General features: G+C 39.1%; 2 protein-coding genes and 1 long non-coding RNA gene across 3 annotated transcripts; 2 read left to right on the top strand and 1 right to left on the bottom strand.

Moving 5' to 3' along the window:
• Positions 1-1,895: 1,895 nt before the first annotated feature.
• Positions 1,896-5,577, bottom strand: LOC132271499 (uncharacterized). Its single transcript, XR_009469721.1, has 3 exons — positions 5,350-5,577; positions 5,043-5,269; positions 1,896-2,318 (listed from the first exon to the last, which is right to left on the bottom strand). It is a non-coding gene; the product is annotated as an uncharacterized LOC132271499 (long non-coding RNA).
• Positions 5,578-11,773: 6,196 nt separating this feature from the next.
• Positions 11,774-12,823, top strand: LOC132270143 (uncharacterized). Its single transcript, XM_059771345.1, has one exon. The coding sequence runs from the start codon at positions 11,774-11,776 to the stop codon at positions 12,821-12,823; it is 1,050 nt and encodes a 349-aa protein (XP_059627328.1).
• Positions 12,824-19,003: 6,180 nt separating this feature from the next.
• On the top strand, positions 19,004-25,617 carry LOC132271498 (uncharacterized). The gene is made up of 4 exons (XM_059772887.1): positions 19,004-19,504; positions 20,221-20,274; positions 22,377-22,502; positions 25,184-25,617. The coding sequence occupies exons 1-4, from the start codon at positions 19,124-19,126 to the stop codon at positions 25,364-25,366; spliced, it is 744 nt and encodes a 247-aa protein (XP_059628870.1). The 5' UTR covers positions 19,004-19,123; the 3' UTR covers positions 25,367-25,617.
• The last annotated feature ends 454 nt before the right edge of the window (positions 25,618-26,071 follow it).

The following is a 26,071-nucleotide window of genomic DNA, read 5'->3' as shown; positions in this document are numbered from 1 at the left end:
GTTCCTTAATTAAAATCCAACCTATGCATAAATAAGGTCCAAAAGATACATAACCCTATTCTATATCTAACATAGATTTCAAAACCATCCTCCAGTCATCTAAGTTGCTAAATTAAATTCACACAATTAGATACTTTACAATCGCCAACAAAGTGCGTCATTACTTAAAACTCCTACACTATGAAAACCCTTAGCATATTAGGATAAATTATGCATTGTGGGTCCTAATATAGCATAATATCATGTTTAGATTCCATGCAACAGTCCGTCAATTTTTTTAAAACAAAACTTAGCGCACTAGTCCTTCCTATCCGTTAGCGGCGTACAAAGTCGCTTATTTTTACACTATTTATTCCATTTGCCCTATGGACCAAAATATACAATTAGAGGAACTAAAATCCCTTGAAATTACTTTTAGAATTCTCATTCCAGTCCCTGAAACCATTTAGAATTTCAAACATGGCCCAAACAGTGCCCAAACAGCTCCATAATGCATCCAAACGTGACTTAACCAAGGGAGCCTGCTCTAAAATCAAAGAGCAGGCTCTTTCTCACTTAGAGCCGGCTCTTTAAAGGTGGAGACGGCTCCCACAAATCTGGAGCCTTCTCCTCCCACTTTGAGCCTTCTCCACTCCTCTGCTTCACCTTCTTCTTCCACGGTGATCTTCAACCTTCTGTTCCCAGTTTTTTTCTAACGTTTTTAGAGTTCAAACAAGGTCTAAACAGCCCTAGAAATTCTTTGAATTCCATTATAAATTGATTTACAGAGGTTTAAATCCAAATCGAAGTAGTCTATACAAGGAAGCAAACAAAGTTATACACAAAACGTAGAACAGATTTCAATTTGATTCATTACGCATAAACACTTGTTTTAAAGTTTATTACATCCCTGGAGTCTATTTTGAATGCACAGAACACAAGTTTATAGGAAAGGAATAGACTGAAACTTGCCTCACGATTCCAGTTTGAAACCTTAAGCGTTGTCTTTAAGTTTCAGAATTCTCCAAGTCTATTTCCCCTCTGCTCTACTCACAGTTCCCTTCCTCTATTGCTTCTTGGTTCTATCCAGAAGCAACCCCTCTGTTCTTCCTCCAGTTTTCCTCCTTTAGCCTCACATGAAAATCACCCGAGACCCTCTCTGTTTCTCTCAAGACCACTCTAGAGCCTCTGTTTTCCTTCTCACAAATATTACGTGAGTAGGATTGTTCCCAACTTTAGCAGACTTAAAAGAAAATATATATAGACGTTCCAAACCCTAATCTGCGTAACTCTATATCTACCGGGTTTAATTTAAAACCTAATATAAATCTGCGTCCATATTATATAAAAAATAAAACCCTAATCCTATATCATATACAAGACCAAATAAAACAATTAATTTAGACAACTAAACAATTAAAATTAAACAATTACTTTAAAACAAATACACAATTAAAATTAAACAATTACTTTAAAACAAATAAACAAGTAATTTAGAATCAAGAACAAATACACAATTAATTTAAAATAAAGAAACAATTAACCAATTACGGAAATGAGCACATAAATCACATAATGAAATAAAAATGCAATAAAATCAAATTTAAATTCTCATTGTATCCTTTTGAAAACTACGGGTATTACAGAAACAAAAACATGAAATATGTTTGGTAAAGAGTATTTTCAATTTGTTTTCATCAATACATTATTTATTACTTTATTAAATATGAAGTAAAATTTTATTATTGTATTTTATTATACAATTGATATAACTTTTAATATTTTTATTTTTATAGTTTATTTTAGTTTATTAAGTTTTAGTTTACAATATTTTTTAACTAATCTATAAAAATCAATAAAATATATTATAAATTGTAAAACCTATGAATTCTGGATATTGTTTTGACAATTGTAGAAGACATTGTTTCAATATCTAACTGAAATAAACTTTCAACATATTATACATTACATGAGTTTGAAGATATTACAGACATGAGTTTCATAAATATTACATCACTTGTCAACACTTGTCAACAGGCACAATAAAAGTATCTAAGTAAAATTGAATAAATATAATACATCATTAGTTAACAGCCACAATAACCAACAACAACAATATGAGCAATAACATAAATAATATAGTTATAATAAGACAACAACATCCACCATATACAATGTAGTTTTGCCTATTTTGTTGAGCTTGCATAACAGCAACTACATCCTCCAACTCTTGATACACATGACCACCCATTTGCAGATGTGGGTGCATGTCATCCAACCATATAAATGAACGAGCATGTGACTAAAACATCAAATACTTGTATATTATTATAATGTCCCTGTGACAATAACATGTACATATGAAAAATTATTAATGCAAAGTATTGTATACCCCTCAAACTGGACATCTATAGAATGAACGTCCATAATTATTTGAAGTTCCAGCCATATAAAGATTCATTTGACCTCTTCCACATACACAAGGTGGTTCGTCACCCTGTATCTCATACATAACTACACATACAAGTGATAAAATGTGTAATGTATACTTGGCACAAGTTATTACATTTATCCAAATCATAAAAGAGAGTTAAAACAAAGTAGTTATTACAGTTATCTAAATTCTATAAAAGAGTTAAAATGAAGCAGTTATTATAGTTATCCAAACATGATAAACATCTAAATGCAATTTCAAGGTGTTGAATTGTATTCCATATACTAAATAAGAAATAAAAGCAACATACCAAATAATATTGTCATTACAATCATCCCAAACCAAATACTAGTGTACTTAATATTACAATCATCTAAAGTCATAGCAAAACTAAATAAGAAATAAAGGCAACACACCAAATAAAGTATAGTTAATAATATAGTCATCCAAAGTCATAATAAAAGCAACACACCAAATCAAAGATTCATGATCCAACCAACCCTCTTATCATCAGGAAAGTCATTCAGAAAGAAATCCCTCCAAATTTATCACTACGTAACATCTGGGTGACCTTAGCATATTGTTTCATATCAACGCCCTCCAACTGATTCAAAATACTACAACATAACTTAAAATCACCTTTTGTCTTGTCTTGTTTTGCGAAGAATTTATTTCAACCTGAAATTCGTCATGGAATGTTTTCATATTAGATGATGAAGCTTCTTTTATGGCCTTTTCAATTTGATTAGCTTTCATGTTAGCATTGTCTTTCATTTTATCTATGACATCGCTTATTGTGAAGGCAAAACTCTCTTTCTTTAGTTTCTTACCACGAGGTTCATGAGAGGGACTGATCTTATGACTGTCTAATTCAGCTAAATCATCAATTTCAAATGAGCTATGTATGGCTACATGGTGTGAGGGGGCTTAGTTGATAATGGGTGGATTAGTCGAAGGATGGATATGTGCAGCTGTAGCGTGTGTGCCTCCAAATATGGTGGTGAGTTTGTCAAAATACTTACATCTCTTCTTTCGAAACTTACTTATATTTTTATTCACCTACAAATTATTAAAGTACTATTAATATTAAGTTAAGTCAACATTTGTAAAATTAACCTACATTTATTTGAATAACTAACATTTATCAACCTAGGACATATTTCATTTTTAACTATAACCATGCCCGTCTCAGCATTGTATCCCATGCCTGTTTCTGCTAACAAACTCAAAAAGTCTTTGTACTCTATCCTCAAGTGGTTGAATTTGCTCCTAAGTTATTTCGGTGCATACTTCTTCCCTGTATGGACCCTTATGCCTTCTGCTATATTCTTCAAACCAATTGTGTTAAAAGTTCCGGAAGTCCGATTACCAAGCCTCACTTCTTCCTCCATACGGATGATGAAAACTTCGAGATGAGAATCATCCTATACTAGTTTTGTATCATCAGTATTGTCTGTAAGGTCCTTTATTTCTGCTCCCACCACATTGTGACCATTAATATCCATCTAATTACATAGTTTTAATATGAATGGGTTAAAAGGGTCATTAACAAGTATGGTCTCATTAATCAAATTCACAAACTTATGTTTGATCATTCTAGCAATACACAAGTCAAGAAGTCATAGTGGGTGGATCATATATGCAAGTATCAACAACAAGAATAATAAATCTGTCAATACTTCCCCTAATAAACAAGATTTCATTACAAATTCAAGAAATGAAAGCAAATCACATATGCATAAAATATTGATAACTTTTTCTCTCTCTTATTTGTAACACATCAAGAGATTTGTTCAATGATTCTATATCTCATCATTTGCCACATTTTTTTTTTCCTAAATCAAATAATTATATTTTATTAGATGCCCTTTTTTTGTGCTGAGTTAATGTATCTTTAGTGCTAGTGCTAAATTAAAAAAGCCAAGGTTCGCATCTTTTTCACAATTCCAACATAAGCATGAAGACTTTCACAACATGACATCTCAAAATTCAAAACTTTCAAAAACATATATGTAATGAAAATAGTTTGGTAAAATTTAAACATCATATCTTAATTTTGAAGCACAATTCACATCACAATTCATGTTTTTAATTTCCATCTCAAAATGCATTTATAACAGCCATCCATTCATAGAAGATTTGACACAAACAACAGATATATATATATATATATATATATATATATATATATATATATATATATGACATCCAATAGCACAAAAACATTCCAACAAAAACAACACATCAACAAAATCCATTCAAAATGTCCATCCTCCTTTCACATATGCCCAAACTCCTCAACAAAAACAACAACAATACCGCCCAATCCTCCATTCACAAAATAACAACCTAACAAAACTCAATCACAGTCCCAAATTTTATTTTTGTCTCAGTTTATCTCAACAACAACATCACAGTATATTTCATTCAAGTCCCATAGTGCAAATTTGTTCAATTTCAGTCCATAGTGTTTTTTCAATTTTCTGTTTTTCAATTTGTTTTGATTTTTCAGTTTTCAATTTACAGAGAAGGTGCATATATATACAAAGATGAAATATAAAACAATATAAAATAAAAACAAAAATTAAAAATAAAATTAAAAATAAAATTAAAAGAAAACTCAACATACCCGAGATGAGAGAGATAAAGAAATATAGAGAGAGAGCTTGGGGAGATTCTGTAAATTTTTCATCCAAACCGTGACCGAAGAAGAAGATTAGAACTAGCTGGAAGTTGTAGAGGGCTGCCGGAGTGATACAAGGCAGCGGAGAAGCTTTGGGTTCACCGGAAAACGCAAAGGTGAGAGAGAGGGAGCTTCTCTTTAGATCTGAGAGCGTCGTCGATTTCAAGCCCAATCTTCAGACAGCGTCAAAATTTTAGAGAGAGAACAAGGATAACTATGATTTGTTAAAATAAGAAGAAGCAGAAGAGCTCACCAGTGAGAAGAAAACGACTGTATAGGCAAGCTTCAGATCTATTTAAGCGTCGTCGATTTCAAGCCCACAGCAGTGACAAGAAAACGATTGTGTAGGCAAGCTTCAGAGAGCGTCATCGATTTCAAGTCCAATCTTAAGAGAGGGTCGTCAATTTTAAGCCCGACGTTGTGCGTACTGGAGTCGCCGAATTGCCTTCAGCTGCGCGACATAACCTTAGCCCTAGATATTTGTTGCAATTTCTATTTATAACTATTCTCAAATTATTCCAAGTTTTGGCATATCTTGCCCCCGCTACAGTGAAAACTGGGCCGGTTAATTTTTGGAATAAGCCAAAACACCATTTTCTTGTTTTAACTTTTGGCCCAAAAAATGAAGTTGTTCTGACATTGTTGAAAGCAATACAGGCCATGCCAAACATATTTTGGGCCACAATAGTGGTACTGTAGCAGGCTGGAACACTACAACACAGAACATTACATATACCAAACAAGGCCTAATCTTCCGCTGCACACCTCACAACTTTCCCATCTATATCCAATATCACACCCCTCTAACACCATCCATGGCCACTTTTGGTTAATGATGAGTTATGTCAGCCTAATAAGCTTACTAAATCTTCAACGTTAAAGCCAATGAAGTGTTTTGGACGGTTTTGTAATATCTATAAATTTAGTTTACTTTTGGATGAAAGTGAAAAAAAGGTTCATCGAACCATTGTTATTTTTTACCATTGTGCCCCCGATTGACTTCAAAAGTTTGTTTGGATTTGTTTCCAATTCTTAGACCAATGTTGATCCAAACATGTGATTAAATCTTTTCAATCATCATCATACATTCTTTGCATAATGCTTCATCTTTTTCTTTGGACCAAATGAGTTTTATTTGTCTGGAAATAGGTTAGGATTGAGGAGGCTGATAAGATGGGTATCGGAATTGAGGTGGGTATTGGGGATTAGGTGAGTACTAGAATTGACGTGGGTATTGGGGACGAGATAGGTATTGGGGTTGAGATGAGTTAGTAGATTGGGAAAAATCTTGAGAGTGGAACTCATAATTAAATTTTAGTGGTAATTCGGAGTTGTGAGATTGGTTGAAGTGAGGGTTGTAAGATGGAGGTCGAGACTTATGGAATGTTGGAGGATGAGAATTTAGTGAAATGAGTGTTGAATGATAAGAAAATTGAGTGAATTTAGTTAAATGAGTGTTGAACGATAAAAATTTGAGTGTGGCATTTATAGAGATTATATATATATATATATAAGGCTAAAAAGCCGTTGAATGGGGCTCGCGTGTGGCGAACCCCCGGCTCATCAATTGTGGCGAGGTTGTTAATTTTGGTTCTGCTCGTGGCTCACCATTTGTTACCTACGTTGAATGCCCTTAATTATGATCCGACTCAAAACCCAAAAAAAAAAAAAAAAAAATACTATTGACCCTATTATGCTACTATTCGTATTTAGTTTAAATTGTATAAACTTATGTTGCGTTTTGTACGTAGGAATGAGGAATCCAATCATTCATTTGTTTTGAATGAAAATTTATCTCACAACTAAACATGTGGAATGACCACTTTATTTCCAAATAAATTCTTTCAAAAAATAAGTTTTAAAAAAACCCTCATATTCCAACTCCAAAAATCACCACAACCGTCTTTCACCACCACCACTACAACCTCTACTACTTTCATGACTGCCACCTCCACCACCGTCACTACTATTGACACCGTCGTTGGCGTCACCAACACTGCCACCTTTACTGCCTTCCACTATTACCACCTCCACAGCCAGTACCACCGACTTGCTTTTCGCTACCAAAAAATTGTTTCAGGGAGCACATTGTACACTAAATACATATTTACGTAATAATGTGTATACATATAAATTAATGTTTATGGAGCTTATATAGAGAGAGAGACATAGGTAAATATATATATAGAGAGAGTGATATTTTTTGGATGAGGTAAATTAATAAATTACATATATAGAATATACTGAAATAATTTAAGAAAAAAATTGAGAAATTTTAGAAGACATTTTTACACATCCCAAAAAATATATATATATTATAAGAAAAAATAGTATATAATAAGAGAGAGAAAAAATCCATGGGGCACGTGCCCCTTGGTCCTATACTGCTTCCGTTCGTGACTAGGGATGGCAATTTACCTCGCAAGGACTGGTACCCGCCCCACCTCGCCCCGTTTATAGCGATTTTGGGGGACTGTTTAGCTTATTTGGGCAGGGATGATTTTTATTAATGAAAACCCGCGCAAGTTTGAGGTGGAGACCGGGGGAGGTCGCCCCGCGCCGGCCCGTTTAGGTAGGTAAATGACTAAATTACTCTTATTTTCTTAATATATTTAGTTAACTCTAGAAACCTTAAGTGACATTTACTCATTTTCTCAACCGTTCTAGTGAACGGCAGAGCTCTACGAACTAAGAACGCTCATACTCTTGAATTTTATGTTAAATTATTGATTACCTTTATATATATTGAGGACACCAAAATGACCTGGGTTTGGTGTGATCCACATTGCATAGGACGGGTCAGATGTGGACGAACGGGATGGAGCAAGTTCGCGTCGTATGGACCCAGGTCCATAAAGTCATTTCAGAAGCCCATGATAAAATGAGGGAAGTCAAGTCCAGCCAAAGGAGAACAAGATAGGACCAGCTTAGTGGTGGTTATAACCGTCTATAAATAGAAGGGATTGAAAGGGAAAAGGGGTTAAAAAAATCATTGGGAGTGTAAAGTTTATCTCTCTACGATTAGGGAAAAATTCTTTGTATTTTCAATTGGCGCCGTCTGTGGGAAGAACAGGAAGGATTGATTGATATCATTCCAGATCGGATCGATTCAACGCATTCTGCGAGGAAGACGACTAATCTGCGAAAGCTGAATCAACATTGGTAATAGTACGATTTGTCATGACGAATCCAAGTTCCGGTTGATTTCGGAAAATTGGCGTCCGATCCAAGCAGATCAGATCCGTGCTTGATCCGGCGAACTGCGCGGTTGTGATCTGTTGTGATTACTGAATCCGGCCAGTAGAGGATTGAATTCGGCAAGTGTAAGTTCAGATCTGGTGTGCGCGCGTTAGCGGAACTCCGATTTGATCAAAAAGCCTGCAGTTGATGACTTTGCTCCAATCTGGAATGATGATCGGAGAGGCGAACCCGAATTCTTTGGAGAACGGCCAGCAGACAAAGCTCGATGAGCTAATGAACATAATTGATGCTTTGAGGAAAGAAAATGCAGAGCTACGAGCTGGAATGGAGTATCGAGAGGCTTCTGCAATTTTGAGGCCGCCTCCTGAAGGAGAGGGAGTTTTACCGTCCGAAGCTGATCGTCAAGGTGATCCAAAAGACGTCAATCGTGGTGGTCCACGTCGTGATGAAGGTATAATCGGTAATCTGCCTCCGAATGTCGGCCGAGTAAAGGATCGGGAAGGATCTGTTCGTCTGGAACCGCATCACAAACGGATTATGAGGGAGGAAGCACCGGCATATGAACATAGGATTGCGTCATCATGGTGGAGTGAATTTGCAGAGGATAGGTCGTTCGATCCGCCATACCGACCTTCATTAGCGACAGTTGATTACCATAGCTCAGAAAGGAGATCTGCCGATCGAGGATTTCCGTCACGGTTTTCAAGAGAAAACGAAGCATTGTGTTCCTCAGCAAGGACGGTCGCATCGCCATTCACTGATGAAATTATGAACGCGCCGAATTCAAAGAAGTTTTCCATGCCGGTCTTCATTCTCTTTGACGGAACAACCGATCCGGTCGATCATATATACCATATTCAGTTGAAAATGGCTTTGAATACTAATAATGATCCTTTGATGTGCAAGTGTTTTCCTACGAGCTTGGCTGGACCAGCTCTCAATTGGTTCAAGAATCTGGCCCAAGGCTCAATCGCCAGTTTCCAGGACTTATGCGATAAGTTCATAAGCTAGTATTACGGGAAGAAGCGTCCGGCTAAGGATGTATCGAGCCTTTTCACAATGAAGCAGCATGAGGATGAGCGGCTCCAAGCTTTTCTCACCCGGTTCAACCTCGTTAAAAGCATGGTAATGGAGTGTCACCCGTCAACAGCAGTCCAAGCATTTAAACTCGCAATGAACCGGGGGACGCCGTTCCACACCAGCTTGGTGGTTAATACACCAAGGACAATGGACGAGCTGAACGAGAGAGCTGACAGTTTTGTTCGCCTTGAGGAGGAGGAAGCAGCTAATTCAAGGAAAACGTTAATTATTTCGACGGAGGAGAAGTCCAAAGCCAAGATCCGGCAAAAACAAGCTCAACCGCAACATCACCCCTCATGAAAGGCGGAGAAGAGGCCTAGGGAGGAGGAATCAGTCACTCCACTCAGAGTCACCTTAGCAAGGCTATACCAGGAGAACAAAGATAAGTTTCATCCTCCTCTGCCAATCAGGCAACCTCTTGAGTAGAGGGATCAGACTAAACATTGTGCTTTCCATAGTGATTTTGGACATCAAACTAACGAATACAGGAACCTAAGGAGGCAGGTAGAGATGCTAATCGCAAAGGGGGAATTTGCAAGCTATGTTCAAGGTCCGGCGCAAGAGCATAACCGCCCGACTGAACAAATCAAGCGGAACCAGAGGCTGAATTAACACAACTCTAAACCCGTCCGGATTATAAATGCAATTCATGGCCGGCCTGAACAAACGACGGAGTCAGAGGAGTTGCTCAGAACGAAGTTATGCTAGGCCCAACTGAAAAGAAGAATTGGTAGTGTGCATGCTTTGCACCAGCAGAACGCATCTACATCGATAAAGTTTGATAAAACGGACCTGCTACGCGTTCAGATTCCTCATGAAGATCCACTAGTCGTCAGTCTGACGATTGCAGAATGCCTGGTTCGGAGAGTCCTGATTGATCCAGGAAGTAGTGCGAATGTTATGCCCAGGGTGACGTTCGACCGACTGGAGATCGAACCCGAAAGACTTAAACCCACAGGAAATCCGTTACTCGGATTTGATGGGAAGCGAGTGGAACCCATTGGAATAGTGGAATTGACAGTACAAGCCGCTGAGCGAGTTTTGACTAAAAGTTTTGTGGTAGTGGAAATTCATCCATCATACAACCTCTTGATGGGTAGAGGATGGATTCACAGAGTTCAGGGCGTTCCGTCAACCTTACATCAAGTGATACGATGTTTGGGTCCGGATGGGACCAAGGTGATAGATATACACAGGGACCAGGTTGCGGCTAAAGAATGTTATTCAGTAAGTTTGAAATCTACTGGAAAAGGAAAAAATCCCATCCGTTCAGCCAGTCCAAAATAGCAATTACAGAACCCTCCTCCCAGCAAGGATGAGGGGGAGGAGCTACCAATTCTGACCACAGAACCCCTTCATGAAGTGAAGATTGATCATGAGAAACCAGACCAAACAACAAGGGTGGGAACCAGACTCACTGAAGAAGAGAGACTAGAGTTGACTAATTTCTTGATTCAGAATGCGGATGTATTCGCGTGGAGCCATTCAGATATGCCAGGGATAAATCCTGCTGTATCCTGCCATTCCCTCAATGTGGATTCGAATGCAAAGCCAGTGAAGCAGAAGCAAAGAAGATTTGCTCCAGAACGAAATCAGATTATAGCTGAAGAAGTTGATCGGCTGCTTGAAGCCGGATTCATCAGAGAAGTTCAGTACCCGGCCTGGCTCTCTAACGTTGTTGTAGTGCAGAAGAAGAATGGGAAATGGAGAGTGTGCATCGACTTCACTAACCTAAATAAAGCCTGCCTAAATGATAGTTTCCCATTGCCCAGGATTGATCAAATAGTAGATGCCACCACAGGATATGAGCGGTTAACTTTCCTGGATACTTATTCCGTTATAATCAAATTCCTATGGACCCAATTGACGAAGAGAAAACTTCATTTGTTACTGAACGAGGGACTTATTGCTATAAAGTCATGCCATCTGGATTAAAAAACGCTGGAGCTACTTATCAGAGGCTGATCAGCAAGATTTTTAGGGTCCAAATGGGCAGCACTGTCGAGGCTTATATTGATGATATGGTGGTCAAGAGTAAGAAGAAGAGCAATCATTTGGCGCACCTGCAAGATGTGTTCGATGTGTTGCGCCAGTATGGGATGAAGCTTAATCCGGCCAAATGCTCATTCAGTGTAAGCTCCGGTCAATTCCTGGGACATGTGGTCAATCATAGAGGAATTGAGGTCAGCCCAGCACAGGCAGAAGCCTTGATCAGGAACGCAGAGCCAAAGACAATTAAAGAGGCGCAGGCACTCACAGGCCGGATAGCCGCACTGAGCCGATTTATTTCCAAGCTTTCAGACCGCTGTAAACCTTTCTTTGATACGATTCGAGGGCATGGAAGACAAACCTGGGGGGATGAGCAACGGTAGGCGCTAAATAGCCTGAAGGAGTACATGCGTAATCCTCCAGTTCTGTCTGCTCCAGAACCGAATGAGAAACTCTTTCTATATCTCAGGGTGTCCAGTATAGCAACCAGTGCCGTTCTAATCCGTTGTAAAGAGGGCAAGCAGTTCCCGGTGTTTTATGTTAGCAAGACAATGTCTGAACCGGAGAGAAGGTACTCAAGGGCCGAACGAATGATCTTGTCGCTGGTCAACGCAAAAAGGAAGCTTAAACATTATTTTGAATCTCATCCAATCGTCGTTTTAACAACTTTCCCTTTGAGAATGATCCTGCACAAACCGGACCTGTCAGGGAGAGTGACCAAGTGGGCCATTGAATTGAGTTTATTTGATATCGCGTACGAGCCCAGGACGGCAATCAAAGGTCAAGCGGTGGCGGATTTCCTACTTGACTGTGATGCTGAAGATACGGTGGAGGATTATAGTTATTCCTGGTGGAAGCTTTTCGTGGACGGCTCCTCGAATCAAATGGGGGCTGGGATTGGAATTCAATTGCAAACACCAGAAGGAACTACGCTGAGCCAGGCGATAAGACTGGAGTTCAACGCGACCAACAATGAGGCAGAATACGAGGCGTTGATAGCTGGGCTAAAGTTGGCTAAAGAACTGAAGATCAAGAATCTGATGGCTTATAGTGATTCACAACTAGTCATTCGACAAGTCAATGGGGACTATGGGGCCAAGGATGAGACCATGGAAGCATATCGAGCTGCGGTTCTGTGTGAGGCGAAAGCCTTTGATCAGATCAGGTTTATCCAATTGCCGAGAGAGTATAACGAAGATGCCGACCGCTTGGCTTGTAGTGCATCCAGTTCTGGAGATACTTTAGCTAGGGTCATCCCGGTCGACGTACTGATCCAACCTTTCATTTTTGAAGAACTGCCTAATCCGAGCACTCAACATGTTAATGTTATACCATATGAGCCGAGTTGGATTGATCCAATCATGGCTTACATACGTAATGATACACTCCCCGAGCGTAAGGACGAGGCAAGAAGAATTAGGTCCAGCGCAGCAAAGTATGCCATTGTGCACGGTTAGTTGTATAGACGCTCCTTCTCGGGTCCATATTTGAAGTGTGCTACCCCTGCAGAAGCTAGATAGATTATGTGAACCATTCATAAGGGAGTATGCGGAAATCACTCCGGAGGAAGATCTTTTGCACACAAAGCAATGACACAGGGGTACTTCTGGCCCCACATGGCACGAGATGCAGAAGAATTCTTTAGAAGATGCGATAAATGCTAGAGGTTCGGGTCATTGATACATCAACCACCTGAAGACCTGCACGTAATGGCCACCCCATGGCCTTTCGCGCAGTGGGGGATGGACGTGGTTGGCCCTTTGCCGACTGCAAGATTGCAGAATAAGTACGTTCTGCTAGCTACTGATTACTTCACCAAATGGGTAGAAGCAGAGCCGTACCCTAGTGTCACCCAAACTCAAGTAAGACGCTTCATCTGGAATAATATTATCTGTCGTTTTGGTGTACCAAGGTCAATCGTGATGGACAATGGAACCAACCTCGATAGCAAGCAAGTAAGAGAGCTGCTGGAGGAATATGGAATCAATCAGAAGTTAGCAGCAGTCAGTCATCCCCAGGCTAATGGTCAAGCCGAAATCACGAACAGGACAATATTTGCTTGTATCAAGAAAAAGCTGGAGAATGAAAAAGGCAAATGGTTAGATGAGCTACCGAACGTCTTGTAGGCTTACAGAACAACCCCAAGACGGCCAACTGGAGAGAGCCCATTCGCTATGGCTTATGGCACCGAGGCGGTGATACCAGTCGAGCATTTGGTTCCAACTATAAGGAGCTTGGCGTGGGATCAAGAGTAGAATGATAGAATGCTGAGGTTCAATCTTGATTTGTTGGAAGAAAAAAGGGATGCGGCTGCAGTGAGGCTTGCCTCTTATCAACAGACGTTTGTGAATAGCCATAACAAGAAGGTAAGGCACAGGGGTTTCGCTCTTGGCGATCTGGTTCTGAAAAGGAAGGTGGGAATAGTCAAAAAGATGTTCTCCCCATGGGAAGGTCCGTACAGAATAGCAGAAGTCATAGGGAATGGGGCATACGTCCTAGAAACTATGACAGGAAGGGTAGTCAATAAGCCATGGAATGCTACGTTCTGAAAAGGTACTACCAGTAAAAGTAGAGTTTAATTTCAAGCATATTGTACGTTCTAAATTGCATGATTGTAAGTGTACGAAATTTCCATGCTTTATAAAAAGTCTCTTCTTTGTTAAAAATTTACACTCTTCCCGTTCAGCAAGTTAGTGGCAGCTGGCACTTCAAGCCGAACGCCAAACACTTGCTAAAAAATAAAAAATCCAAGTGGCAAGAGGCGTTCAAGCCGAGCGCCAGGCATTCAGCAAGTTAGTGGCAGCTGGCACTTCAAGTCGAACGCCAAACACTTGCTAAAAAATAAAAAAAAAGCCAAGTGGCAAAAGGCGTTCAAGCCGAGCGCCAGGCATTCAGTAAGTTAGTGGCAGCTGGCACTTCAAGCCAAACGCCAAACACTTGCTAAAAAATAAAAAAAGCCAAGTGGCAAGAGGCGTTCAAGCCGAGCGCCAGGCATTTAGTAAGTTAGTGGTAGCTGGCACTTCAAGCCGAACGCCAAACACTTGCTAAAAAATAAAAAAAAGCCAAGTGGCAAGAGGCGTTCAAGCCGAGCGCCAGGCATTCAGCAAGTTAGTGGCAGTTGGCACTTCAATCCGAACGCCAAACACCTGCTAAAAAAATAAAAAAAGCCAAGTGGCAAGAGGCGTTCAAGCCGAGCGCCAGGCATTCAGCAAGTTAGTGGCAGCTGGCACTTCAAGTCGAGCGCCAAACACTTGCTAAAAAATAAACATAAAAAGAAGCCAAGTGGCAAGAGGCGTTCAAGCCGAGCGCCAGTCATTCAGCAAGTTAGTGGCAGCTGGCACTTCAAGCCGAACGCCAAACACTTGCTCACAAATGAGTAAGAAGAGGACAGAATGGTGACATGACCGAATGTTAAGCACTTGTGAAAATACACTGCAAAGTTGAAAATAGAAAACTCAAAGGAGGAAAGTGATGCTGAGCAAAAACATTATCATTCATAACCAAAAAGGTCTCAAGGTACGTAGTACCATACATAAAAAAAGAAAAAAAAAAAAAAAACTGCTGCTATTGGATGTCAGTTCTGATCTTCTCCAGGCCGTGACTTGTCATTCTCGCCACCATCTTCCTCTGGACCATCGAGATCTCCTCCATTCTCACCTGCCCCATCATCCTTAGAAGGGGAGTCGAGATGAATCACCCCCTCAGCGGGCATAGGTCTGTCGGCAGCAACAGAGGAAGAGGGCACGATGGTAGAAAGAGGAAGAATGTTCAGGGGATGAAAGGGTGGGACAATTCCTGAAGATGCGACCTCTATGCATTCAATAAAAATGTTCTCAGCTGGGTCGCATGGTGGATTTTGATAATTGTTTGGGGGGTGGATGTCCAGAGAAGCATCTAGTTCATCAGGACTAGCACAAGAGCTTGATTCGCCTTCAGGGGGAGAACGGTCAACAAAGCCGTCTCTGTACCCTTCAGCATACCGGATGGCACTGGTCCTGGTAAAGCGAGCAAGGAGAGCTCTCATACCCCCTTCGACTCTGCCGATCATGTTTATCAAGGAAGACCGTTCATTTAGAAGTTTTTCTTGGGAATTCGCATGCGATAACCGTTCAACAATGAATGAGCGCTGAAGGTTTCCTTTTTCGGCTTTGAGAGAGTCCCTTTCTGTCAGAGCTACACTCTTCTCAGTTTTTAAGACGTCAACCTCATCATGAAGAGAATCCCGTTCGGTCTTCAGGGAATCCCGTTCAGCTCTGAGGTTTCCCTCTCGTTTACCAGACCGTCTCTCTCTACCTTTAGGTTAAGAACTCCCTTCTCTGAGTCCCTAAGCTTAGACTCCAGCTCAGCAACTCTAGCCTCAAGAAGAGTTTCTGTTTCAACAGACCTTTTAAGGCCCACAGAGAGAGACTTAAGTTTTTTGTTCAGAGTTTCAATTGTTTTTTGAAAGGTGAACATCCCGAACAGAGTCTGCATGAAGAAAAAGAAATTCAGGTCAGACTAATTACAAAGGAATCATAACTGAAAAGGAACACAGTTCAGTAGAAGAAGAGTCACCTCCATAGCAGCGGTCGAGAACTGTTAGAACATCTCACCAAAGGATAGCTTGTTCTGGATTTCAAGGTCTTTGGGGGTTTAGAAACCCTTGTAGAAAGCAAACGAGGTGAGGGGGTCTTTGTATATTGAGTCAGTGGGGCCAATGGTTGATCCATCCTCACGGCTGAGTAAAGGTCGCCATGTAAGAACGGATGGAATTGGACCAGAGGTTCTGGCTGACTCGCCCTCAGGAATAAAGAACCGGGCAGGGGGCGATGGTTCAGTAACCCTGAAGGAAGCCGTCCTAATCCTTCGGGTCGGTAGGATATCACCCAGATCATGACTGCCCTTAGGCATTGGCCTTTTTCCTAAACTCTTTTCCGATAGAACAGCATTAGCTGGCCTCCTATTGTCCTCAGAATTTCCAGCATCCTGAGTGCTCTCTGAGGAAGTGTCAGACGAGATGTTCGATGGCATAATGGTTGGGGCAGCAGGACGGACTTCAGCAACGTGGCCTACAACAGGGTTCTCAGCATGGGTGAGCTCAGAGGGCGCACCAGCAGGACGGTTTGAGACTTGAATCGCAGCTGGGGCAACCGCGACTTGCTTTGGGGCAGAGACAGCAAGGAGAGATGATGTGGGAGCAGGTGTAGATGATGAAATGGTGGCAGAAGCGTTAGGAGGGGTGAGAGTAGGACGCCTCCTCCTGCTGAACGATGGGATCTGAATGTTCTCCATTGTAGACCCTAAAAGAGAGATGTCAGAGAGATTATTGTAAGCAAATCAGTAGCTGAAGGGACATCGTTCAGCACACTTTCTCGCAAGGTATCTAGCCTAGCCCTACAGACGCTATAAACTAATTCATCATGGGGAATTTGAAGGCATCTACAAAGAAAAGTGCAAAAACAGGGAAGACAACTTTCACAATGGCCTTCGGTAGGATGTGTTTTTAGCTTTTTGTAGCCAGAGATAGAACATGCTCCAAAGGAAGAAGGGATAGGGAAGGAATGGCCGAGCGGAGTCCGCCAATTCCCACCAACCACGATTAAATTCCGCCTTCAACCTTTTTCAAATGAGCTTTTATCAGTGCAGATCGACCGTTTGTCAATAGGAAAGAAGTGATAGTAAAAGTCGTTTTGTGAAATCTTGTTAATCCGATAGCAGAGGAGAAGGTCAATAATGTCAAGATTGAGACCCCTGTCACGATTTAAGAGCAGGAGGACTGCAATCACCCTAAGGAAGTTTGGGTTAACTTGTAGGGGGCAGAGCCCCAATTTGTTGAAAGCATAACAAAAGAACGGGTGTACGGGGAACCTAATAACGTTCAAGTGAACGGCGGAGAATAAAACTTCCCCAGGAAGAAGACCCTCGCCTGATCTCTCGTCTAAGTTTGTTGGGTAGACTTTGAGAGAAACGTCGCGAGGAATATAATTCTTGGATCAAATGGCGTTCAGGTTAGGGGAAGCCATAAAAAAAGGGGAAAAGTCTTAGGCAGTAAAGGCGTCTCTTAAGGAGAGGTTTTTTAAGAAAAAAAAACTAACCTTGAAAGTTTGTGATGAACTCAGCAACGGCACAGTAACTAAAAATCGAAAAGGAAGGACTTACCGGAAAAACTTACCGGAGAAATGAAAAAGGGTCACCGGAATGTGCAGGAAAGCAACAGAGAGTAGAAGCGAGAGGTAAGAGGAAGGGTGGAGGTTGAAAGATCAGAATTTATAAAGAGGAAAAGTAAAAGCAACATGGAACTCCAAAGATCAAGGCAAAAAGTGGCGCTGCAGATCTCGAAACTTGGGCTCTTGTGCCAGCCGTTCGATTCCTCGAGTTATTGCTCCAAGCTGTCAGACCAAGATCGTGTCCTTTCAATAATCTCACCCTCATTAATGAGGAAAGAGATTATTGGGGGCAGATGAGGACACCAAAATGACCCGGGTTTGGTGTGATCCACATTGCATAGGACGGGTCGGATGTGGACGAACGGGATGGAGCAAGTTCGCGCCGTATGGGCCCAGGTCCATAAAGTCATTTCAGAAGCCCATGATAAAATGAGGGAAGTCGAGTCCAGCCAAAGGAGAACAAGATAGGACCAGCTCAGTGGTGGTTATAACAGTCTATAAATAGAGGGGATTGAGAGGGAAAAGGGGTTAAAAAATCATTGGGAGTGTAAAGTTTATCTCTCTACGATTAGGGAAAAATTCTTTGTATTTTCATATATATATATATATATATATATTTCAATAGTTATATAATTGTATTTAAGGAAAAAAATTTAAAAAGAAGGAGAAATTCTGAAACTAAACGGGGGCGGGGCGGGTGCTAGCAGGGGTAAAAAAAGTTAAATGGAGCGGGGATGGGGTGGAAATATCCCTCATTTAGGCGGTTTTGGGCGGGAACGGGCGCGGGGGTTTCTAAACGATTGTGGGAGCGGGAGAGGGTACACCTGCCCAAAACCGCCCCCGTTGTCATCCCTATCTATGACTATAGCTGCCCTCCACCCACACTACCACCACTGTCACCAATCCTACCACCTTTACTACCATCCAACACCATCATTTTCCACCATCATCCGCTACATCATTGCCGCCTTCCACCATCGCCGCCGTCATTTATTTTTTTAAAAATATATATAAAAGAATATTATTTTGTTCATTTAATTTATTTGTAAAATAATTAATTTAAAAGGATGATATTTTAAAAAATTCAATTTAAAATTTATTTTATTTTATATTTTAAATTAGTTTAAGAAAACACTATGAGATATATCATTTGATTCCCATATTATTTCATACTCATAGCGGGAGTGGAGAGGTTAAGAGTCCAAAACTTCAAGCAGTTACTTATTAAAAAATAATAAAGTAATTCCGTGCTAAAAAATAATGATTACACGTATTGAAGAACTTGTCGTCTTGTATATAAAAATAAATTGATATGTCATGGTATGTCTTCAATAATGATAAAAAATAATTAAAAAAATAAAAGAAAATAGCAAAATGGGTTTAAAGTGAAATTGAGCTAAAAACAAGTTAACCCACCAAAAGATAGAGGGATGGGCAATATAACAACAAAAACATTTTACAAGGACAACTACAGAAAACCAAAATACTTTTGGGCTCAAAGTTGAATTTGCCCCAACCTTTCCAAGCCAGACCCACAACCCATACCTCCTCCTCCTTCACCTTCCACACAAAAGCATAAAAGGCGAGTAATCTGTGTGAATCTCTGCGGTCATGGCTACGACACTGCCATGGCATCCCTTACTCTCCTCCAACCCTCAACGCCTCTATCGCACCCAAAAACTGCTCGTTCCTTCGCGCCACGTGGCCACTGTACGGGCCTTCCAGCGCAGCGACTTCGAGGGCTTCACGAAGCGCATGGCCTCCGGCGAGCTGTGGCGGGACGCGTGGCGGAGCGCCAACGACGGCTTTGAGCAGCTTGTCTACGAGTCCAGGAAGACGGCCGAGAGCATCGACCGTCGCTACGCCGTCTCGCGGCGGCTCTCGGAGGTGGCCCAATCCGCCTCCGACCGTGCAAGGGAGCTTGACCGCGACTTCGCGATCACGCAGCGATGGCGGACTTTTAGTCTTGATTTCAGTAGAAATTTGCCTAGGGTTGGCTTTCTCTTTTTATGTAGAATCTCAATTCACAATTTGATTGCATGAACACTGTGTTAATGGGTTTTCAATACAAAGTAGAGTCGATAGAACACTGAACATCACATCGTAAGTTTTAGGAAAGATAATTTAAGGTTATATATTTATATATATATCTATATATATGTATGGATGCATGTATATGAATGTATATTCTGAATATTAGGGTTTATATTCAAATTAACGTGCAACTTGATTGCTGAAATGTTGAATCTCTTTTTCTCTTATGCTTAATTTACAATGTTTGGATTTCTGTATGTAATTTTTCCCCCTTTTTTCTATATGATAGATTTATCTTGAATGTTCCCTAAATTTAGTTTGAGAAACTTAGACCGAATCCAACTTAGGTTTCCAGATTAAATTTATAAGCCATGGCCTCCGGCTTTGATGAACTCAACCTAAATGCATCTGTACTTGACCTTGAATAGTTTAGAGCTTTCTGAAACCATCACCCTGGTTGAATGCAAGGGGTAAAAGCAAAGTTTAAGTGAGTTCTTTGTGATGAACAACTTTTGCATTTGAGTAAACTACTTATTTGATAATTTTCAGTTAATTTTTCTGAATACTGAAGTTGCATGCCTTTGTTCATTCTTAGACAATGCCGAATCCTTGTTATTGAAGATAGACAATGAGAATTGTTAATTATATTTTCTGTTGCCTTGGTATCCTTGCAGTACAGGAAGCAGTTCAATGATTTTCTGGATACTCCATTAGGAAGAAGTTTTGCTGTAAGTGTATCTCAATTTTATGCTGCATGTAATATTGTCATGCATACTTCTTAATGTGATCAACGTTCTCGATTGGCCTATATCATAATCCCAGTCATCATCTCTAGCAAAATGTTTTAATGATGGTCAAGATAATATTAGAGGCATGAAAAATAAAAGACCCAATCGTTGTAGTTGATAGAAACTGTTATAGTTAACCAATGATTTTGTTTGAATTATTAAGTTTTGTATGAGAGTGTAGTATGAATAATATGATACTCAACGAAGCTTTTTCCTAACTACTCGAGGGTTGGCTACATGAATTCATATTTTTGCATTCTACTCTATCTAAAGTCATAGCCTCAGTCAGACCACATGTTAACAACTTAACATATCTTTTGTTACTAACTTTATCAATGTTAATTTTGTTATTTCCCTTCCACTAGCATCACCCTAAGTTTGGATCATGTTATTCTTCCTAACAAGTGCACTTAGTGATCTTTTTCTCACTTGTCAAAACTATTTTAATTTTTTAATCAAGTTTCTCTCATTTTATCTTCAATAGGTGTCATTTTAACCACCTCACAAATGTGTCCATTTTTCATTGTATCCTTCTTAATCTTGCCGCGCATTCAACTCAACATTTGTGTTTTTTCACACTTACTCTAGGCATATATTGTTTTAAACTAGATGCACTTCTCTATTTAATCCATCACATCTTGATTCTATGATTAGCATTATTTTCAATAACTCTTTCATTGTGAATAATGGAGCCTAAATAGTGGAAATGTTCTTTTTTTGGTATCTTTTGATCCTCAATCTTCGGTACATCCCTATTTGCATTTTTTAATTTACTAAAGTTACACTCAATGTATTTAATTTTCTTCATACTTATTTTAAAATTTTCAATTTCTAGAGCTTCTTTCAAAACCTCCAATTTTAGCGCTACTCTTTTATAGTTTTATCAATTAAAGCAATATCATTAGCAAATAATATACATTATGGAATCTCATCCCAAATGTTTCTCGTTAGTTCATCCATAATTAAGGCAAAAAGATGTGGACTAACACTGACGTTTGATATAAACAGAACCTTATTTAGTTGTGAATATTATGATACCTTATAATGATAAATTGTATACAAGTACATAATTTTTGAAGAAAACAAATTCCCACAAAGTTATCAATTAATGAAGACTAATGAAACAGAGTTTGATTTCATATGAACTTGGAGAAATGATATTGACACTCCATTTTTGCAGACTTGCACTCTACTATATTTCTCGTTTTTAAATAAAAGGAAATGACACAATTGTCTTTCTAAAGAAATATCACACTGCACAATTGTTCCAAAAAGTACTCTTACACTCACCGATCTTAAAATTAAAAAAAAAGAAAAAGAAAAAGGCTCTTACACTATGCTTTTGAGCCATTTTTTTCAAATAATCCAAAGGTTAAATCTGTATTCAGTCTCCCTCTCCCAACACCCTTGATTAATGGGGACCACATTGGGTGAAGATTCTTTTCATACTCTACTTTTGAGGGGTAATTTTTTCATTTGCCGAATGCAAGTGTATAAAGGTGGAGTGCCAATATCATATCCCTTAAACTATCTCCATCATAATTGATGTTTTCCGCCTCATATTCTTATTGGTGTATAATCAACCTATCTGAGAGAAACAAATTCAAACACCAAGCACAAGCTGTGTAAGAGATCCTCGTACTTTCTTTATGCGTGTATTTGTTTTTTTGTCCTGCTTTGGCTGTATCTAAGCTAATCAGTCTTAAATTTTATGGTTGTGTTGCTATTTTATTAATGAGTGATGTGAGCATCTATTTTATTATATTGGTCTTCTAAAAAGGTAATGAAAGCACTTACAAATTCATTTATTTTACACTTATTTTTACCTTTTTTTTTTGGCAATGTCTTTTTTGAGTATAGGCAATGCAGCAATGATAACTTCTAATAACCGGGGGGAGAAAAAATAAAATAAAAATAAAAAAGAAGAGAAAACAGTTCTGCCAAGCTGGATAAGCCATATTTTTGTAGAGGATACTTTTTATAGATGTTGGTTCTGGCAGTGTAATACTCTGTTAGCTTACTCTTCTTATTTATTTATGTAGACAATCTTCTTCCTCTGGTTTGCGTTATCTGGATGGCTCTTTCGGTTTTTGGTATTAGCAACATGGATACTGCCATTTGCTGGTCCTCTTCTCATCGGGACTTTTGCCAATAATTTTGTCATTAAGGTAAACTGCCTACTGTTAGTTTCCATATTCTTCTTTGTTGTTGTTAATTTTAAACTGGAATAGTTGACTCTTATATAATATCTTTTGGAATTACTGCTGTAACAGCATTCAAAATCCCTACCTCTTTACTAATCTAGAAATCTCTCCTAAAGTTGACCATGTCCATGCCCGTGTTTTTTGTTGGTTATGGTCCTTACATGTTTCTAGCCCATCCTTTGTCGTCTACTTTGCTGTTCCTGAGGATACCTTTTTGAAAGAAATACTAGGCAGCTTTTGGATTCTGTTTGGTTATTTGTTTCTGATAAAAAAGGAATATTATCGATTGGAGAAGGGGTTAGTAAAGGAATAGTCAGATTTGTTTCAAATGCACTTGAACCACCTCTACCAGTTAAACCACTCCTATGTTAAATGGACTCGGCTTCATGTGTTGCATGCAAGTACTTGTTTAAACCTGTGGATTTGTGGTGGGGAGAGAGAGAGAGAGTTGCTCAAGCGTTGCAGGTCGGAGGAAATAGAACTTTTGATGATAAAGTAGGCCTCGTGGCCTAGGTTGAGTGCCGATGTTAATGGTAAAATAAATATATTACATAGGTATTTGTATATATGTGTGCTAGTGATTGACTTTGGGTGGGTAATAAATGTCATGGACTGATCAGGTGGTGTTTAAAATTTTTTTTTTTGACTAGCATTGAGGGTTTAATGGATATTTTGCTTCATAACTGTAATAGGGGCAATATAGGTTTTTCCCCCATATTTTAGAAGATGACATAAGCACATCCAGTTGACCTATCGATGGTTGGCTGGTAAAAAGGAAATCTTTAAAGAATTCAAAAGGGAGGTCGATGTCATTTCTTGTAGGATGTGGGTTTTCCTATACTTGAGTCGAATACAAGGGAAGTTGGTGTAATTTTCCCACAGCTTTACTTCCTTTTAAAATTTTCTGTTCATCCTTGATGCTGCTTCATTAGGATTATATTAATGTCCCACTCACAATTGATATAGAAATATAGCCCCCCTCCTCCTTTCCAGTTTAGGGACCCAAATTAGACATAGTAAATGCACGTATAATTTGGTTCAAGGGAGAGAACAGAAACTCATGGTTGTGTGGTGTAAAAAGTTACAAGCAATTACCTACCAGGGAAAAAAAAAGCAAGGAAAAGGTTATAACAAATTGGTTGGAAAAGTAGCTACAACTAATTGGCCTTACCTTTTTCTCTTCACAGGCAGCAGCTGGTTTTCTCCTTTAGAATAATTGAGTTATGAGTCCCTCAACCTTAAATTTAGAACTTCTTTACGCCGATTAAAGAATTAGAGTAGGACCGGGACCGGGACTGGGTGACCGCCCATCTTGTATGGGCATTTCCTTAAATGGAAGTTAATACAACCTCATTCATATATCATTCAATGTATCTGGAGCAATATTGAATACTACTACTGATGTCACAGATCCAAATGCGTGTTTGGATTGGCCCAACAGAAAGTCCACTCTTAAAAAATCGATGCAGTGAACCTGGGGCAATACTGTAAACACATCTAGGATTTTGTGTTTGGATGAAAGAAAAGGAAATGGGAAATCTTAAAATCTAGAAAATGAAGTTTACCTCCTTATTTTTCAGCATTCCGTTATGGAGATTGTAGCATGGTTAATGTTAGAAAGTGAATGATATGTTAGAATAAGCATTTAGAAAAGTTAAAAACTTTTGTACCGGGACACTAAAATTAACATTCTGAAAAAAATTATTGTTGCCCTTATAGGAGAATGATGAGAGGAAAGGGGAGCACATACGAGATCAATTTTTTTTTCGCATGTGATGTTACAATTTAAGAAATATGCAATAGGGATGAACCACTTGTGTATTTCCATAGTAATGGTTTTTATTATTTATTTCCTAGTTGGAAGTGAACCACTCGTCATTTGAACCACCTAACACATACCAACTATGCCATTTATTTTAGTCTATCCATATTGTTTCACATATTAAAACATGTGTTTATCCTTATTCTCCTTTATTTTCAACATACGATAGCATCCTGTCACGTTTTTTAATATGTGATGAACCAGGTTCTGGTTTCCATTCAGCATATCACAAGTTCATAACATTCTAAGTTCCCAGAAGGCCGTAACATTAGTATGTGGTCTAAGTTATATCCTCTACAAATATAGAGCTCCCTATTTTTTCTTGAATCTAATTTGTTTTCTTTAAATTAGTATGTTTGGAATTCTGTAGCCTGATTTTCACACTTTCTTCTTTTCTGTCTCATTAGCTTGATGAATCCCAAATAATTTAAATGCAAAATTGCTTATCAAAAAAAGAAAAGAGATAAAAAAATATAATAATAATAAAAGCAAAATTCCTTGCCAAAAAAGAAAAAAAAAAAAAGAGAAAAAAATATCGTTGACATTATTATTCCCTAGCTGTCAAAGAAGGTTGAGTGAAGCCATGAGGATCCAGGAAAACTAGACTTCTGAATGGCTTATTTTTCCATATTGACTAGATTGTTGGCATCTTGTAGCCACTGCCTATGCTATGACATGTAGCCTTTTAAGGTCTACATAGAATTGTGTCGATGATGTGACAAAGTTAACATCACTTTCTGTCAAAACCTATAATGGAGTTGGTTATTATGAATTAAGTGGAATATTATGTTAGTTGAATCCTCGTGTTAAACAACTTGAACAGGGAGCCTGTCCTGCTTGCAAGAGGCAATTCGTCGGTTACAAGAACCAAATAATTCGCTGTACAAACTGCGGAAACATAGTGTGGCAGCCAAAAGGGGACTTCTTCTCAAGAGGTAGCGGAGACCGTGCTTCCTCCTCAAAGTCTGAATCTGAGATCATCGATGTGGAGTTCGAGGAGAAATGAAGAGAGAAACCCAACCGGCAGTAGGTTCCATGTGAATTCAACATGGCCTAATGGCATATAGTAGACAATATAGTATGCAAGAGCGACCTTACCCTTTACACCCCTGTAATAAATTTTCTCTTTATGTTTTTGTTGTTTTTGTGTATTTACTTGTATCGGGATAATAGTGCTTGTAGGAGTTATACCTTTGTTGTTTTGTATAAATAGCACTTTTGTTAAGTTAAACAAGAATCACAGCCTTTTTGCAAAAATTTGTTATCGGTGGTAGCTACTCTAAAGGATAGTGTGGACTGTGCAGTAGAAATGAGAAGGCCTGAATATCTATTTTGTTACATGCTTCTGTACTTCAGGTTCTTTGTCATTTTGGCCTCAAGGCTAGGTCAATGATAAGAGAGTATCAGGTCTAGAGTTTCAGCTGCAATAAACTGGTGGAGGTGTTACGCACGACAACGATCTTCGTGCTCATTGCCACTCTTGTGAAATGGTTTTGTGCAATTGGATCGTGATACGGAAACTCTCTGAACTTCGTTTTCTACAACAGTCTGAAAGAAGTTGCTGAACATAAAAGTTGCACTTCTGCGATTTCATGTTATCGCAAGAGTTGATGATGCAGAACATAGACAACTTCATTTCTACAACAGTATGAAAGAAGTTGCTGAACATAAAAGTTGCACTTCTGTGATTTCATGTTCTCGCAAGACTTGA

The sequence above is a fragment of the Cornus florida genome, unplaced genomic scaffold (assembly GCF_030987335.1).
Source record: "Cornus florida cultivar Cherokee Brave unplaced genomic scaffold, ASM3098733v1 CherokeeBrave_3.0.0_Hap2_Chr08, whole genome shotgun sequence".
NCBI lineage: Eukaryota > Viridiplantae > Streptophyta > Magnoliopsida > Cornales > Cornaceae > Cornus > Cornus florida.
Note: the sequence above shows the minus strand (reverse complement) of the source record. Positions and strands in the feature narration are given on the sequence as shown.

Coding starts and splice junctions, on each gene's coding strand:
- LOC132271498 (XM_059772887.1), top strand. CDS start 19,124: ATGGCTACGACACTGCCATGGCATCCCTTACTCTCCTCCAACCCTCAA. Junction 20,275..22,376: donor CATTAGGAAGAAGTTTTGCT/GTAAGTGTATCT, acceptor TTATTTATGTAG/ACAATCTTCTTCCTCTGGTT. Junction 22,503..25,183: donor CCAATAATTTTGTCATTAAG/GTAAACTGCCTA, acceptor CAACTTGAACAG/GGAGCCTGTCCTGCTTGCAA.
- LOC132270143 (XM_059771345.1), top strand. CDS start 11,774: ATGCGTAATCCTCCAGTTCTGTCTGCTCCAGAACCGAATGAGAAACTC.